Source organism: Lepisosteus platostomus, chromosome 13, assembly GCF_059453375.1.
Source record: "Lepisosteus platostomus isolate fLepPlt1 chromosome 13, fLepPlt1.hap1, whole genome shotgun sequence".
Classification (NCBI taxonomy): Eukaryota; Metazoa; Chordata; class Actinopteri; order Semionotiformes; family Lepisosteidae; genus Lepisosteus; species Lepisosteus platostomus.
The window spans coordinates 41,502,656-41,520,197 of NC_142623.1; the positions used below are offsets into that span (position 1 = coordinate 41,502,656).

General features: G+C 47.8%; 1 protein-coding gene across 1 annotated transcript in view; it reads right to left on the reverse strand.

Annotated features, from left to right (window-relative positions):
• Positions 1-297: 297 nt before the first annotated feature.
• The window catches only part of LOC148650652 (F-BAR and double SH3 domains protein 1-like), a 35,292-nt gene continuing 18,047 nt past the window's right edge, over positions 298-17,542 (reverse strand). The window contains exons 7-20 of the mRNA XM_088604674.1: positions 17,268-17,331; positions 16,622-16,750; positions 14,036-14,158; positions 13,518-13,613; positions 12,830-12,949; positions 12,014-12,118; positions 10,155-10,316; positions 8,917-9,042; positions 8,068-8,151; positions 7,371-7,551; positions 5,908-6,116; positions 3,957-4,143; positions 3,384-3,439; positions 298-1,925 (exon numbers count right to left, since the gene is read on the reverse strand). Coding sequence (XP_088460800.1) covers positions 1,875-1,925; positions 3,384-3,439; positions 3,957-4,143; positions 5,908-6,116; positions 7,371-7,551; positions 8,068-8,151; positions 8,917-9,042; positions 10,155-10,316; positions 12,014-12,118; positions 12,830-12,949; positions 13,518-13,613; positions 14,036-14,158; positions 16,622-16,750; positions 17,268-17,331 — 1,693 coding nt within the window. The 3' untranslated portion in view covers positions 298-1,874. The remainder of the gene's footprint in view (positions 1,926-3,383; positions 3,440-3,956; positions 4,144-5,907; positions 6,117-7,370; positions 7,552-8,067; positions 8,152-8,916; positions 9,043-10,154; positions 10,317-12,013; positions 12,119-12,829; positions 12,950-13,517; positions 13,614-14,035; positions 14,159-16,621; positions 16,751-17,267; positions 17,332-17,542) is intronic.

Below are 17,542 nucleotides of genomic sequence, written 5' to 3' on the forward strand. Positions count from 1 at the left end.
GAACAAGCTAACCAGCCATGCTGTTGAAGCCGATGCCCCAGCTTCTTTCAATGGCTGGATGACATTCTTGGATCAATTAACTACAAATTAAGAGAAATGGGCCAGATGGGCCAAAATAGCCTCCTCTCGTTTGTAAACCTGATGTTCTATTGCGTCTTCAAGCTATACAGTTTTCCCTCTTCAGAAACCATGTATCAATGGCCTCTAGGTGATGTCCATGATCCCCCCCAACAGCTACTGCAGGTGTAGCCCGCAGTCGACACGCTGGAGAGAGGTACTGGCACACAGACCACGGTACCACGCTCAAACTAGTGTTATTTTTTATTTGTGCAGCAATGCATATACAAATGACAGCCTTGCATAGTTGAAACAAACTGCTATTTTTCACATTACTAAGGGCATTAAAAGAAACCTTGCTGCATCACTCTGGTCACAGGGTAGACTGCATCTGTCCCTCACACCAGATGCAAACTAACAAAACCCGAAAACAATCCACTTGCCCATTCCAATTCCAAGAAGGTACAATAATAAAACATACACTGAGCAGGACTCCAATACAGCTGGGTAATTCTTCTACTTAAGAGCACCAAAGTCAGTTCGCTCTAAGTAGGTTTTTCTCTTATCGAGAGATGTAATTAAATATTGTTACATGAATTTGATCAAATATCTTTTTCTTCCAGCAATGTACAAGACTGTAATACTGTTACATTTCCATTATGCTCCCATGAATAAAGATATTCCAGTTTTAGCCTTTTACTTACTTTCTGTCCTTTGAAGGCCAAAGAAGCCTTAATACAGTATTGAAAATCTCAAGGATCTGTCACTGAGCAAAATATTTCAGCCGTCTCACATGAATTAAGAGCCAAGCTGTGCAAACAATTGTTCTCCAACACCACTGTATAATTTACATTCTAAGTAGCAGCGAGAGTTTGAAATGAAAGGAAAATATTTGAAATGAATAACAAAATATATTACATATAAAAGTAATTAAAATTAAATAGTTTTGCTATAAAGAATTTAATAAATAAAAATAACAACACAGAGACCGAGTTAAGCTGGAGCATCTCTAAACCTTTAGGATTGTGAGGGATGCTTTGCCGAGGCATAAGTCAGGACCAAGAGTATTGACGCGCAGACAACTCTCGGATTTAGGTTGAAAATTTAGAACCGGCAATAAAATACAAACATAATGCTGATAAAACTTGCTCACATTACATCGGAAAGGGACTAGCCTTCTTCAGTGGAAATCTGGCTCAAGGTGACCAATTAAATTCCCAGATCTCACAGCATCACGAACAAAACAAAGGAAAGAATGCACGCTTCAGCAAATATTTTAGAAATGGGCTTTGTTTGACAAATGATAGTTTGCCACCTGACACGGACAGAGAACAGCTGATCAAAACTGCTTGCTGTCCTTCAAATCCCTGTTTTGACTGACTGGAGTACAAGCGTCTCACCCTCCTGTTATTAAAACGTTACTGTGACATACTACAACCGCCCATAGATACACATGGAAGAAGTGAGTTTCACTAAAGACTAAAGACCTTTAGACCCAAAATGCTGATGCAGAACACGAATTCTTTATAGAAAACAGTGAAGATATAATGGAGTGGGAACGACCAGCCCACCGTGTTTCTGAACAGCACTTCTGTTGGGCTGAGTGGTAGTTCCCCCGTGCCACAGACAGCCACCAGGGGGCAGCACTGTCACTGAAGAGTGCAGTCAAGAGTCCGGGGCGCGTCGGCTGGAGGTAGTGCCCGGTCCCGTTATGCTGTTAGGCAGACAGGTCGCGGACCACCCAGCAGAAGGAGAGACCGACGCCTCCCAGCCCTCCGCCTGCCTGGTCTCTGCTCGTGTCTTCATCCCTCGTCTCCTCAGGGCGCCGGGGAGCGTCTGTGTGCGGGGGGCAGGGGGGGGGCGCGCATCTGTGGCAACCAGACAGCAGCTCGTAAAACTGTACCCCTGGAGGGACACACGGCTGAGCCCGGCGGCCGCTGTCACGCAGTCGCGGCTGAGAGTTCAAGCCAATGGGACTAGAAACCCACTAAGGTCTCCTTGCGCGGGTTCGAATCCTGCACACTACTACCGCTTCAGCAACTTCTACTGCTGGTGCGAGAGCACAAGAGGAAACGACATGGAAGTGCATTTAAATCCGAAAACAGGGGGGTACTGCTTTACCCAGAGGGTTGGAGGGGTGTGGAACAAGCTACCCAGCCATGATGTTGAAGCGGATACCCTTGTTTCTTTTGAAAAACATCTGGATGAGATCCCCAGATCAATTAAGTACCAAACAGTCTAGATGGCCTCTCATTTCTAACCCTTCTCATGGTTTTTATCTGTACAGACACTGTGCGTTGCAAGTCCTCCCTGGATCTTCAGCAGTCACATTATTAAAAATGAACTGCATGAAGCCCAAGTGTAAAAATCTGAAAAGCTCAGACTGCAGGATTTGGCTCCCCTACCCAACATACATCAACTCTTTTCCCGAAAGCAACACTTTCCTTGAAAGTAGTTGGCTTTGAGAAATAATTAGCTAAAATAAAAATAATTTCCCATTAATTAAAGGAAACTATGATATTTTATATTAACTATAATGTACTGTATTATACTATATGTAATAATAAGGAACAGTTAATGGGTTTATTCCATGCTGAAAAGAGAAGAATGGAAAGACAATGTTCACACCTGAAGAAGGCTTCACAGCCTAAACATTGTGTTTCCTTCCTTTTCAGCATGGAATAAACCTTTACCTGTTCCTTTGCAGCCTACGCATGCTGACGTTGCTCCCTACTTGAACTATATGTAATAATGTTCATTACACATGTGAGTATTTATTACAACCAAAGACAACCAGTTAAAATAATGTGAAAAGGGGGGACAAAAAGGCCAAAAGTGAAAAATAAAATGATCAGGTGCTATTCACTTGCTGGTCTATTTAACATCTTGACTTGAGGTACAACACATACCAGTACGTTAAACACTGTATGTTTTAGAAAGGCAGATACATGGACACTAACCCTAACCCACCCTGTCTGTGTGTCTCATGGAGAGCAGGTTGGGGTATGTGAAAAGACAAATTCCTAATACAAGAAATTGTATCTGGCCAATACAGTGATCTTATCTATCTTATCTGATGACAGATCAGTGATGACACTGGTTTAGGCCACAATTAGAGCTCGTGACAGAACTTGTTTTGGGGGAGGGGAACCTAAATAAGTGAAAATAAAACATCGTATTAGCATTTCCGATCCCTTCTGCAGGGCTGGTGAGTGTAAACCTAAAATAAAGCTTGAGAGGTCTATTGAGCCAGCGAACGTGAAAATAAACGACAAGCTCTGGTACGTGCAGAAGGAACTCCTTTCCAGGTTTGGCACAACACCTACCGGGCGAATCCTGCGCGCTGAGACTTCCGGGGAGCTGTGAGCACTGCTTCCACTCTCTGGAGAAGGACAGAACAGGAGAGAGCTCAGGCCCCACGGTCGCAAATAAATCGGATTTTTCAGAATTTACCCCCGCCCTCTCCCGCATTTCACATTACAACTCGCACAATTCATGAAGAAATCTCAAGTCTTTCTGGATTCACACAGTTATCCTTGAGGAATTCCTTATCTCTGTCCTGCAGGATCTTCACAGGAACACCTTGATCCAGAAATCCTGCAGCATATTTAGCTTTTGAGGGGGGGAAAACCACCCCCAGTCATGTGCAATTCAAATGCATCCAACTGAATACCAAAGAAATACTTTGAACAGCTAGATGAAAATCAATTGCTGGAATTTGGCCTTTGTGAGCCGCTACGATAAGTGATTCTCATATCAAAGGTGTGACAGGTTCTTCCACAATTAGCAAGGGCAGGTCAGTTGAACTCTAACAGGGATTCTTTGGAAGTACAGTACTGCAGGTTCTGAAGGTCACAGCTCAAGAGGATACTGTCTATCAGCGTGCTCTTCATCCTTGCCTGCTCCCCTGTCCGGTGGTCTCAGAACATCTTGAGGCACTGCCTGCAGTCGCTCTTCTGGGCCTCTAGGTGGCGCGCTGTGTGCTGACCAGGTCCCCGGACCTGGGGAGGAGCACTGTGGTACAGGCGAGGCTCCAAGGACGGGGACCGGAGGGGAGAAAGGAGGAGGAGTAGGGGAGGAAAGACCCTGTAAGTCAAAACAGAGATCCGGAATTGGAGCTGAATTGTCTTTAGAAGAGGAGTCATTACCAGCCGTGACTGTTTGTAAGACGAGTGTCGGCGTCGGCAAAAAGTCACTGCCTTGAATATATTCATCCACCTAGACTAAAGGCTCATGTTTTTCACTACACATTGGTAGTCAGTCTCTTTTTTTGCATTTAACATGGTATCTAAAGCTAGGAGCTAGATACGTTGGGCCTTTCAGAACAATGGCTCCCACTTCCTCAGAACGGGAGTCAGAACCTGTTCCTCCAATTTCCTAGCAAAACAGCTTTCTAATGAGCGTACTTCAGGATTTCAGAGCAGCTTCCAGGACCCTGGTCAGTTACTGTTGCCCTTATGGATTAACTATGCGACCAAAGGTCAGGAAACATGTCCTGCCATGAGAAACAGTCAACATGGCCAAAGTTCACACTCAGCACAACGCAACACTAACACTGAGAGAAGAACTGTCAAACCGTTCCACAGTATAGACATGTCAAGCAATAACACTACTCTCTCTTCTTTTCCATTACTGACAATAAAGCTGGAGCTGTTCTGCTTGACGATGGTGGTAATGGAGTAGCTAGGGTTGATGAAATTGGGGTTATACATGATCTTAGGCTATTAGGGTCTGGTGAACAATGCATGATCACATTTATGCTAGTTTACAAAAGACATGTTTAATAGGCTTATTAGAATAAAGAATAAGGAAATGTTTCATTTTTTGCACGTAGTCAATGCTATGTCCTTGAATCACGTACACAGAAAATAAAGCATCATGTTTACAAAAAAGCAAAGCCACATACAGTATTTCTTATTTCCTTAATCTTGCACCTGCCTGGCAAAGAACAGCTGCAGCATTATTCTGAACATGGCTCCGACAGAAGATCTGGCGACATGGAACTTTATTAAGACTAGGAATGGGTGCTGTTTGTAAGTACAGGGGTATTAACCCCGACGTTTTGGGTAAATTCCACTCTGCGCTTGAACAGTCTGGCCTCCTCAAAGTTCCCTTATGTCAACCCCTGAAATCATCTCCCAGTTCTCGGTCTGATCTGCTGCATTGTGGTGCTGCTGGCCCATAAACATGACAAAGTTTCAACCAGTAGGGCCATTATTATTGGTGCTGTTACTGACAATAACAATAACAGCAGTTAACCATAAGGTGGCACTAAAACATAAGAAAAAAACCCTATTTCACTTTAGAGCAGTTTGTTCTCCCTTCTGTTCATTTGTTTATGGAGGAGTTCCCCTGTATTGTTCTGTGAATCATAAAGACACTGTGTACTTGCAAACATCATCAAAGCAGCTTAAGGGTTAATTCAACTCAGTTCAAGCTTTAGAATCCTCTGGGAGACAGCTGAATACACCAATGCAATAAAGAAGACAAACTTGACCTGCAGAGCAGGCAGTACAACAGTGTGACAGGGGATAGGAGAGTATATTTACGCAGAGAGTGAGATTACAGAAGAGATGAAAGATGTTCCTCACTCTTCTCTCCTTTTCACCCTGGGGACACAGAGGCGTCTCCCACATGTGTGTAAATTCACTACGGAGGGGTGACATACTCTGTAATGCTCTGGAGTTTCTGGACGATAGAGGATATCTAAGTTGATTTGCCCCACTTACTTTGCGGCTCATCTTCGCTAATTTCCCCCCTAACTATGACAATTAACGGTACGGAAGTTGCCAAACCACGAAGCGAGACAGTATGGCAAGAAGCTTTGTCCCCCTGCAGTCCAGCGCTCACCTCTTCCTCGTCCTCCTCTTCGTCGCCCTCCCCCAGCAGCTCCACCACCAGCGAGGGGAAGACCCCCACCCGGCCGTCCAGCTCGCCCTCCCAGAATCCGTCGTCCACCTCGCCGTCTCCGCAGCGCAGCAGGCGGATCAGCGCCCCCTCGGGGAAGGACAGCTCCTCCGCGCTCTGCCCGCGGTACTCGTACAGCGCCCGCGCCCGCCCTGCGGGGCACAGCGGGGGTCAGCGGGCGCCCTGCCAGCACCCTGCGCTGCGCGACCCGCGCTCGGCTCCGGCGTGCCCACACTGTCCCCCAGCATGGGGCTGGGACGCGGGATTTCGAATCTCGGCCCTGACTGTCCGCGGGGGGGGTCGCGGTACAAATCGGACTCGGGCCTGGAGTCGCTGCTCCTGCCCTGGCTTGAGGGAGCCTTAAACAGGACACCTGCTGGTGTACGTGGCACCTCAGCATCAGCTGAAAGGCGAGACGACATCAGGAATAGCCACAAGGCCATCAAAGGAATGCACACTCATGATCCTTCACTCCTGGTTTCAAAATAGGGTGAACAGGGCTGGACCCAGACTGTAAAACTCTCTGTCACACTGTTGTTATCCAGGGCACTCTGGGAAACGCACCTTGTGTGCGTCTCCTTCAGTGTTCTCCGGAAGTGGCCATTTTCCTCACAATTAAACTCGCCTCAAAACTTCCCTGCCCTGCGCTGTCACTCCTCGCATCCCTATACCCCCTAATGACACCTGTGAGCTGCTTTCATCAAGTGCTCTTCGATGTCTCAGATCCAGTCCTCTGTTAATGATGATCTATGGAACAACCTCCAGATATAAGAGACAGCCAGAAGACTGACAACACCTTCAAATCAAAACTTTTATACCTTAGCATTTACTGAACAACCTGTTAACACTGGTGTCATTTTATATAAGGTCAATATTACGGTATGTACTGTTGAGTGTGTTGTGTCATTAACTTTTGTTTTATCTTGTTAAGCATTCTGAAATGTTCCACATGAATTCACAGTGTAAAACAGATTTGATTAGCTATATAACATAAAAAAAACTAGTTATACCAGTATTTCAAGGGCTATTTCAGGGTAATGTTCCATAACCCTGTTAACCTGTGATTCAAACTGCCCAATGCCGAGCATAAGAAAAAATTTCTTATTGCACCAGAAATCAGTGCAGAACAGGAGGTGCATGCAATTTTTAGTGATGTATATGTATTGAAAAGCAAATATTGCAATCTTTATGGATTTAGAAAGACCCTCATAAATCCAAGGCACTCTTACCGTGCACATTAGTCATTGAGAGAAATGTAATGCACAAGTGTGCTTAGCAATTGATTGAACAATTCTGGATCATATCTGTACGCTTTCTCCTATCAGTTCAATAGTTCATTCCAATGGCTGTATAAGGATTTGCACACAGTGCCAAAATCTGTTCTCCTTGGAAGTAGGAGAGCTTACTTGCGTTCGGTGTGGAATGTTCTCTCCCCTGTATCCCAGCTGAACTCCCAGAGGCAGTGGAACCCCCATCAGGCTGGGGACTTCCCGGGACTGTCTGTAATGCTGCGCCCCCTGCAGACGGCTTCAGGAACTGCAGGTATCTCTCAGGCACATAGCCCTGCTGGCCTGCAGCGTTGCGCGCCTACACCAGGGGACAGACCACACTGAGTGCCCTCTTGAAATCCAGTCACACATCTGACTCAGCCTCAGCCCCAAACACAGTCGCCACCACACACTGGGGAACGTGTTGGTCCGCTAGCAAAGGTTTCAGCCTCCTCAGGGCTGTATCAGCTCCAGAAATCAAAACCTCAGTGCTGGCTTTCCTACAAAGCTCGGCCAAAACATATAAAAGAGAAAGTGGAATGCTGCTATATGTGGTCTGGGAAGAAGGCTTGCGTGCAGTCAAGGGCTATAACCTCTGAACCGAGAGTCTGCAGATCCCTGTACTGCGGAGAAAGGGTTAACCACAGAAGAGCTCAGCTGACAGGGTGCCTCCATACTACCAGCTTTTAGCTTATTACCAGCCAAATCGTCTTACAATTACTTCTCCGGAGGTTCTGAAATAGTCAGTGCTAAACAGGAAGGAGGGCAGCCGCGGTTGTTAAACAGAAAAAGAAGAACTGAGAGGTCAGTTTGGTGTCGCTGGGTCGATGCAGACCTTCAGCCAGTCCTCCATGTCTCCGTCTTCGATCACCTCGAGCTCCTCCCCCTCAGTAATTGAGAGCTCATCTGCCTGGCAAGCCTGCAAAGATCAGATCAGAACGCTCCACTCAAAGCTCTCTCACAGGAAACAAGGACTCCCCTCCACCACCAGTGTGCAGCCCCACCTGGAGGATGTGCCAGTCCTCTCCCCACACACCAGCTCTCAGTGGGGAGGAGAGCAGAGTGATGAAGCCAGTTCAGAGATGGGGGTTATTAGGAGGCCATGATTGCTAAAGGCCAGGGGGAAATCTGACTAGGACACCAGGGTAACATCCTAACTCTTTTTGAGAAACGCTCAGGGATTGTTAATGACCACAGAGAGTCAGAACCTCGGTTTTACGTCCCATCCAAAGGATAGTGTCCCCATCACTACACTGGGGCATTAGGACCCACGCAGACCGCAGGGTGAGCGCCCCCTACTGGCCCCACTAACACCTCTTCCGACAGCAGCCTTAGCTTTCCCAGGAGGTCTCCGCTCCAGGTACAGACCAGGCTCACGCCTGCTGAGCTCCAGTGCCAGTGGTGAGGTACAGGGTAATATAGCTGCTGGGATGAGGGATCTACCCAAAATGGGTAAATACAAAGCAAGAATGGAGATACCAAGGCAAGGGAATGATAAAATACTTAGGGAATACTCTTGAAAAAATACTACTGGTGCTAGGCACTCTGAAGACACAGTCTTTGATTAAGGTGGGTGGGAAACTGAACTAGTTCACACTACATAGGCCTTGTCACATGTTTGCTTGGGATTTCCTTTGTGGGTGTCTGACATGCATGTGTGTCTTCAGGGGTAGCCAGGCCTCACCTGGTAGCTATAAAGAACCCTGCAGGGCAGGGGGTACCCACGGGGGCAGGGGTCCAAGGACGACTCGGTGAAGGTATCGCCATTTTCATCAAATTCTTCAAAATCGGTGAACTCAAACTCATCCCCCTCCAAAAAAAGGAAGCACAAAGACGTCCACATTAGAATAAAAAATAAGAAAAAAAACAGCATGCAGTCAATGCTGTGTCCAGATACCCGTACACAGAAAGCCATGGCAAGGAAGTTAATTTAAGCCCAGATCAAATCCTGCTGAGAAAGGCTGAAGGAAATGTTATATGATTCGCATCAACAATAATGTACTTTGTGCCAGTGAATGCATTTACTCTGCCAAAACATTAACCTCTCCTAACGGGGCAGGGCCCTGAAAGATTTCCAGTCTGACAAGACGTTATAAATGGAAATTAAACAGTCCCAGGGATCAAATATTCACTGAAAAGATTCAGCAAAACGGTATGTGGAATAAATTACAAACAAAAAGGAGACTGAGAAAAAGATAGGATAGTTCTCCAAACTAGTTTTTTTTTTTGCCGACGGTTAAAGGGGAACTGCAACGCTATTCTTATATTTCGAGAAAGAGCCAGCACTGATGAGTACATTCCAAACCGCAATAAAAGTTAAATGTATAGAGTAACGTGTAAAACCTCCGATGCACATCACAAAATAGACTGAATTTCCAGGTGCGTGCCGCTCCATACTCTGCGCTTCAAAACGAGGAAGCAAAACGTCCGGTGAAATGAAGCGGCCCTTTGACACTGCGAACAAGCGGACTTGTGAACAGAGGTGTCGCTCACAACTCCCAAGATGGTTCTGCCGACAAACACAAGGTGTTACCTCCGCGCTGGAACATCTCTGCTTCACCACCTGGACTTATTCGTCCAGCAGTCGTGACGGGGACTAGCGAGCTGGAAGGGCCGCCTCCCGTCACAATTCGTGGGGACCCGCGCCCTCGCCCGTGGCGAGACCAGGGGTTTGCGACCGCGGGGCGACACGCGGCCATTTCACAAAGTTCCGCGGCTCCGTGCTCAATTCGGAACTTGTCGTTTTTTTTTTCTGTACGGCGAACGAATTTAATTTGTGGCCAAGATTTCATAACCGCACTGAGAAACTGGGATCGCAGCTCCCCTCCAAGGTCACCGTGTCACGCTTTGTTATGCCAATTATTATTGCCGGCGCGCAGGGACAGCTGTGGGCCGGAGGTCAGCACCAGGGGGCGCACTCACCAGGGGCGAGAGCTCGCCGTTGGACAGGCGCGCCTCGCTCAGGCGCCGCTCCCGCTCCAGCTCCTCGTCGGCCTGGCTCATGGCGCCGGACACCCAGGAGTCCACGTCCACCTGGCAGGAGCGCAGCAGGGCCAGCCGCGCCTCGGCCTTCACTCGGCTCACCTGGGCGGAGCACAGGAGCGCAGCCGCCTGAGGCTCCTGGACCAGCGGCCCGCGCCCCAGCCCCAGGCGGCGGCCACAAGCCCCACCGGCAGGAGACCCCGGAAACCGAGCTCACTCAGATCTGCGGCTCAGCGAACAGGAGCCACGTGCTTCTCCGGTCAGCGAATATCACGGGTTAGACTGCCGGGAATGAACTGATACTGCACTGCTTCCGCACCGAGGCAGGGGCAGCACAACAGGCTGCTGTAAATGACCGCAGACCAGTACTAGGGCACCGTTTTCTCCCATCAGTCCCACTGATCTGAAAGATCACAGCAACTTGGCTGTAGAAGGGGGGTGAGGCTTTCACCACTTTGGGAGCTTAATCAATAAGAATCAGGTTTAGAAGCTTTTTAAAGGTTTTTTCAAAAGAAGCATAAGAAACACTGATTTTACTTTAGTCATCGATCGATGCTCTTGATATGCGACCTGCCATACACATGCCAGGCTCCTGATTAAGGATAAACAAAAGCCATCAAAGTGGTAAGCCTGTGTGGGAGATCTATTGGCAACACGCATTCATGGACTGGCAAGAGAAGCTCTTTGTCTTGTCAAAAGTTTTCCAATATTCTTTCTTGTCACCTCATTTGCGTTTATTCCTCTGATGTGGGCAGGAAACAATGACTCACTGTTTTACATAACAAGCGCGTGTTTGCATGAGCACATCAATAAATGAGACAGCTTTAGATTCCGGTAGAGGAATCATAACTCACTCCAAGTGTAAGAGCCCAGTAAAACTACCAGAGTCTCTCTTCTCTCCAATCAAAAACTGGTCATAGCGTTCATACAGCCTGACTAGTCTTAGAACACTCATAATAAAGAACATACAGTAGTGTAACTACATTACTGCTCAACTCCAGCCCACAAGACAGTGGAGTTGAAGACCATGTTTGCCAACCCAATACATTTCAGAACCTCCACCAAGCTCAATTGGTTTTCATTCTTTCCATGTCGGCTGATCCCCCAGAGTAATTATGATATTTAAGCTGGTTATTTATGACCAGTTTACTACAGTATGTCTATATAGTAATAATGTTATTTAAGCTTAATACCTATGAAGACAAGAAAAACTCTGACCGCTTAAGGGACAGCTTCTCTAAAGGCTTACTGTGGTGTACCAGGGTAAAAGTGTAGTAAATCCCACTGAAGATGTGGTAAGCCCAAATGGAAACAGAAATGAAGCTGTTTCCATTTCATGTTCCTGGTCACGCTGTCTGATTCAGACCCTTTTCTCCGCACACATCACTGGTACTGAAACAATAGATGGAAAGTCGATGGAAGAGGCAGAGAAAGTAACCTCAGAAACAAGGCATTGCTGAGAAACAGAGTTTCTGTTATGCTGCTGCCATGTTATGTTGCATTTAAATAGGAGAAGAGCTGGAAATCCCCTCAAACTAGCTTCCGTCTCCCTTTGCAAGCTTCTGCTGATACACAGACCTATCCGACTCAAATGGTCGCCCACAAACTACCCATACTGCTCCTGTGCTTGTGGTAGATATATTAGTCATCTGAACCAGGTCCTGCAGGGTACACATGGCCGCGCTACCAGAAATGAGTGTGTTTGTGTCTGCTCCGTCTTGGGCCTGGCGTTTCGTCGCGGGCGTGCTCAGTCCCTGCTCAGGCTGCTTGTGACCGTGTCGCAGAGCTGGCGGGAGTACCTGTGCCTTCCTCACACTCTCCTTCACTTCTTCCGCCCTGCGCTCCACCCCGGGCCGGTCGTCCACCGGCCCCAGCCTCCCGCGGGTCTCCAGGGCCTGCAGCGCCTGAGGGGGAAGACACACAGCTCCCAGCGTCTGTTTTTCTCACTCGAGTCCCTGTAGTCTCTGACCGGGTCTGAGGAGGGCTGCAGCTGGCGCCACGTTCCCCCCCCAGGCCTCTTCGTCTTCTAGGTGGTCAAAGACAAAGCCCTCATGGACTCCATAACAGGCCAAAGTCTAAGACAAAGTCCGGAATTCCATATTTTCCCGAGGCAGTCAGAACCACCTCCTGAGCCCTCAGGGAGACGCCTAATCCCCTCCCTGAGCTGAAGGCCCTGGTGGTCCACCAGGACCCCGACTCGGGTGTCATCGCAGCCAATGACCGATGGCTTTGCTCTGTTGGCTGAGAATACACTGGTGTGTGCAGCCCCTTCCCTGTGGGCAGCAAGAGCTACTCTCACCTACTAGCTAATGCCTTAACTTTCATCAGTGGTAAATCTCTACATAAATCCGAGCTGCAAAGTCCTTCTTTTCCCTTTCGTTTCACAGATCTGGCGTCTTCATCAGTGAAGCCAACTACGAAAGCTCATGCGTCAGAGCCGTCACAGCTCTGTGCTGCAACTGACTCTTTCGCCGTCATCAGTTGTCATCTATTTTCAGGAAGCGCTGGGAAGAAACGGCACGTGCTCTTAACTGTGCAGAGACTGAGAGGCCTCCCCTCGCTCGGAGGATCACCAGCTGCCCGAGAGCCGATGCCACAGAGGCAGGGTGACTCACCCTCTCCCCGTGGGCGATGATTTTGTAGTCTTTGGCCATCTTGGTGGCCCACTTCCGCGCCTCCTTGTCCAGGAAGCTCTCCCCCTCGTGGGCGTCGCTCCGCTGCGTCACGGTGCTCACCTGGGACGGGACCGAGACGCGTGGGTCTGAGACGCGGCCGACCCAATCCACAGACGGGCCGTCCCGCGGGTCTGAGCGCACTGTGGCTCGGCGCGGTTTCTCTCTGCCGTGTGTCTTTCTGGGATCGGCATTGTCACGGCCTTTCACTGATATTATCTACACATTGTAGAGTTCTAATGCCAGTATAATTCTTATGAATACAGTACAAATTGTATTAGGGAGACATCAGTATATTTGAGGGCTGGTAGCTCTTCTGGATTTCATTCCACTCCAAGAGCTTTAGTAACTTAAAGGCACTTATTATTAATCATCATCACCATCAACAGGCCGAAAACTTTATCCAAGACACGATTTTAAAGCTTATCACACACTCTTACAATCCAAGTAGTTTAACGTCATAGACTGCTGTATAGCTGAATATTAAGTGCATTGCTTTAAAAGAGCAGATAGGGATATTAAAGAATATTTACAGCTTTCTCCAGGTTTCCTAATGTTTTTTGAGACTTACTTAACTGGCTACATTAGAGCCCTGTTTACACCAGGCTGGTGTTGAGGTTTTCACTAATACCTTGTCATTGGCCGCTGCCTGAAAGTGAAACACCGAGGCCCTGGTGAAGGCCGGGCTTTCCTGGAGGAAGAGCTGCAGGTCACACTCCCTGGACACCTGCAGGCAGACACAGCACGCCGACCTGACTCGAAAACACTGGCGCAGAAGACAGAGGGGGTGACCACTGCTGGGCCCGGATGGGGTTGTATCGCCTGGTCGCGGGCTCAGGGAGATCGACCTGACCTGCACATCTACAGAATTCCTGAAAAGATCTCCGCCGCGTGGGGGATGGTTAAGACGTGAAATGGTCATTCAGGAGAAAACTGCATTAGGTTGATCCCAGATGCAGAAAAAAATATTATACAGTAGATCTTTAAGTCGTCCCCCCAAAAAACCGAGTGTCAAAAACATTTAATAAACGCGTAATACCCAAAAGAGTAATAAAGAGGAGCTACAACCTCAGTCTTTTCTTTTAAGCAGCTCTTTTGCAATCCACACACACTACGAGAAGTGAGTCATGAGTGCAGGCGCTGGAATACCTGGCGGGAGTTGTCCTGGATCCTGCAGAATGCGATCTGTGTTGACTGACAGGTGTCAATCTCCGTCCCGCACAGCAGAGCGAACTGTTCGCGGAGCTGGCTGTACAGGTCCCCGTCCATGTCCTGGGGAAGCAGAGGAGGGCTTCAGTCGTGCGGTACTGGATGAAAACATTCAGCATTATGGTGCGCTTAAGATTCTGTGCAGTCTTTCACATTCAGAAGCATTCATTTAGAGGATTCACAAAGGAAAAAATTCAATAACACAGATATTAAGAACACAAATACCCAGTCTCAAGGCCTCCTCCTGGGGGGATACCGAAGAAGCTACGGGAATCACACTGGAGGAGCCAGATACTCTAAGTGAGATTCAGACAGCAGTCTGAAATGGTGCATATGTTGTGTCTTTGAAGGTATGTGAGACTGGGTTGGCAGTAAGTTCTGATACCCAAGAAAAGAGACAGCCACAATGTGTGAAGTGGCACTCGTAGACCAGTTAGGTGATGATCTTTCTTTTCTTGACCAAACATTTTTGGATCAGTCGTGCCAAGTGATTCAGAGAGAGTGTTGCAATGAGCTTTATAAGGTCCTATCTTTCAGACGGGACAATAAATGGAGGACCTATCCATGCTATGGACATTAAAGACCTCATGTTGTTGTCAATGTTGTGGCCAACTCCAAAATTCACGGCCTCAATTCGAGTTAAGGATGGACAGAAAACCATTCTATCGCCAGGCCTGTGGCCTGTTAATCTAAGCAGTACTTCCTGAAAAATAAAGTTCGGAAAAAAACAAAACAAGTGGCAAAACTGGAACTTTGGATTCATTGTCCTTCTTGACTGTTTGCTTTCTGATCAGTGGGATTCCTACCGGTTTGATGAGTGAGTGCTGTGACTGAGGTCAGAGAACTGCACACACTCCGTTGTTTGCCTTAAACCTGGGCCACACACATATCGGAGAAAGCTGGAAATGTGCCCAAAGGAAGGGAAGGATTTAGCAGGGGGATGCTAGAAAGAATGCTGGGATAGCAGTAATGCTTAGAAGATGAGTCTTAAGAGCACTGGAGTGTGTGTATTTATGTTGGCTAGGATGGCAAACGTTGTGCACAACAATGCACTGTTCTTTCTTGCAGACAGGGCACACACACAGATTTCAATTTAGAGGAAAATCCTCCAAACATTTTTTAAATTGCTCCTCTAACCACAATGCAAACTGAGTCTGACGATCACACAACAGAACATTCTACCTGAACCCTCTGCCTTTAATGAGATTTACAAACTCAGTGGTTAAGCGTGTTTAAAAAGCTTGTATGTTTATGTGGAGATTCTAAATACTACCATCACAGACAGATAAGCTCTTAATGCTCCTCTGCATTACTCTACTGCAGTTTTGTAGTTTTAACTACAGTGGACTAATTTCCACTGATTCCAGTGACGCCTACTTTCAAGAGGAGGCCACAGTTGTGGTTTTATGGTTAAGGGCTTTTGAAGTAAGAAAAAATGTTTGAGCAGCAGGAAAGCAAATGCTGGCAGAAGCGATCGAGTCATCGACTGTGGCGTGAGCGTGACTCATTAAGAAAGACACAGCTAGAGACGTCAACATCACTGGCTTCCTCACCGACACCTCTGGTCAAAAGAAAAAACACTTCGGCCCGGAAACAATGTGTTCTCTCACATTCTGGAAACTAATTTAAAACACTGTGAGCGGTGTGGGAAAAGCACATAATCGTTCTATCGAATCTCAATAACAGCTTGTTAAAGGTCCTCCAGGAGAGGGTGTGTGCCACATGAAGACAGCAAAGCAGAAAGCCAGGAGCCACGATCCACTTCAACCAGGCGGCGGTGTGGCTGAGCCGAGCCCAGGGTGGTGGGGGCTGTCACTGCTACAATTTTTAGGTTGGTCGTTCGGTTTCCACTAGGCTCACCAGACCTTTTACCTGCATGACCTCCTCTAAAGTCTGCTTTAACACGAAAGCTTCTGGATGAGGACGGCAAGAGGCAGCCAACAGAAAAATCTGCTACAGTCCGAGACCAAGCAGCAACAGAAAATAGGGTGACAAAACCAGAATATCCTGTTTGTTTTACATTGTGTATTTACTGTAGGTTTCGGAGAGATGACAGAGCAGGCCTGAGAACAACTGCGGGTACAAGGTCCTCATCAAATTAACGCATATTCCAGCAACCGGAATGCACCTCTGCAGGAAGCTGCTGGGATCCTGCACAATCCTATTTGCCCACCAAATTTTGGACTCTGCACTTCGGAATGCAGCCCTGAACAGTAGGCTGACAGGACAACTCATGTCAAACTACCCAGTGCTACTCTCTTGAGATCTGCTGGCAGCAGGAAGAAGCCACTGTCTTAGTGCTTGAAATACACACGGAGTTGCATTTGCCGAAAAGCATTCTGTATTATGCAGAAAGACTCGTGTCTTTTGCTTGTATTTAGGTGTACGCAAGGCACTGGGGATGATCAAACTGCTAGCGTGAATACCAAAGAATTATGCAGTCTGCTCAAGAAGTCGCAATTTTTTGTGAACGGCTGGCCTTGGGTTGACATCGGCCCCACCCTCGTGGGGTCAGCGCGGCGGTACCTGCATGAGGCCGGGCAGGGCCGAGCAGCGGTAGTGCTCGTGGTGTGCGTTGATGGCCGCCAGGGCCAGCAGGTACTCGTTCCGTGCCTCGGTCAGGCGCTGGTCACACTCGCTCAGCCGGGCGCTCAGCTGAAGGGCGGGGGGGGGGAGAGAGGGACATTTCGCAAGTGAGGCTGGGGGAAGCAAAACATAAAAGCCACCGTACGCCCCTTGACCACGGCAGCAGGGAAAGATGTGTGCCGCGCTCCGCCCGATTCCGCTTTGTGTTATTGAGGTTGTGTACGTCTGAGGGAACCGTGTGCTGACAAGGTTCCCTCACTCGGGGAGTAAACAGGGGACGGCCGTTCCCCTTCTGCTTTTCCATCTTTCATTTGTAACGAAAACATAAGAAGAGGTGTTCTTTGCAACAGAGAGGCCATTTAAAGGCCTGTGATTGGTGCACTCTTACTACATATACAGCACAATTATGTGTAGGCATTTCAACATGTCTCACATGCCAAAGGCAGCTGTTGATATGTTGCACAGTGCACTGATGCACAAATTCTTCATACAGGGCAATCCCACAGAGCTTTATCGACACTACAGAAAGCGGTCATGCAAACCTGCAGAGGCATGCGCTGCACAGCTTACAAATACACAAGCTTACCTTCACACTTAGCTTCTGCATACTTGTTCTAAAGCGTAGAATCCCATGGTCATTCTTTTTGGACCTGAAGAGAGGCGAGCAGTTAGCAACATGCAATCCGAAGTCATTTACAAAATCAGTTCTGAGCAAAGGACAGAGTCAAGTTGCAGTAGTGCCCTATGGCAGTACAATAAGCAGCAAAGGCTCTCGACACAAGTCCCGCCTCACCCTCTGCTAACCTTTCCATTGAATTATGCTGAATTGGTATTTATGGGTTTTAGGAACATCTGTACATG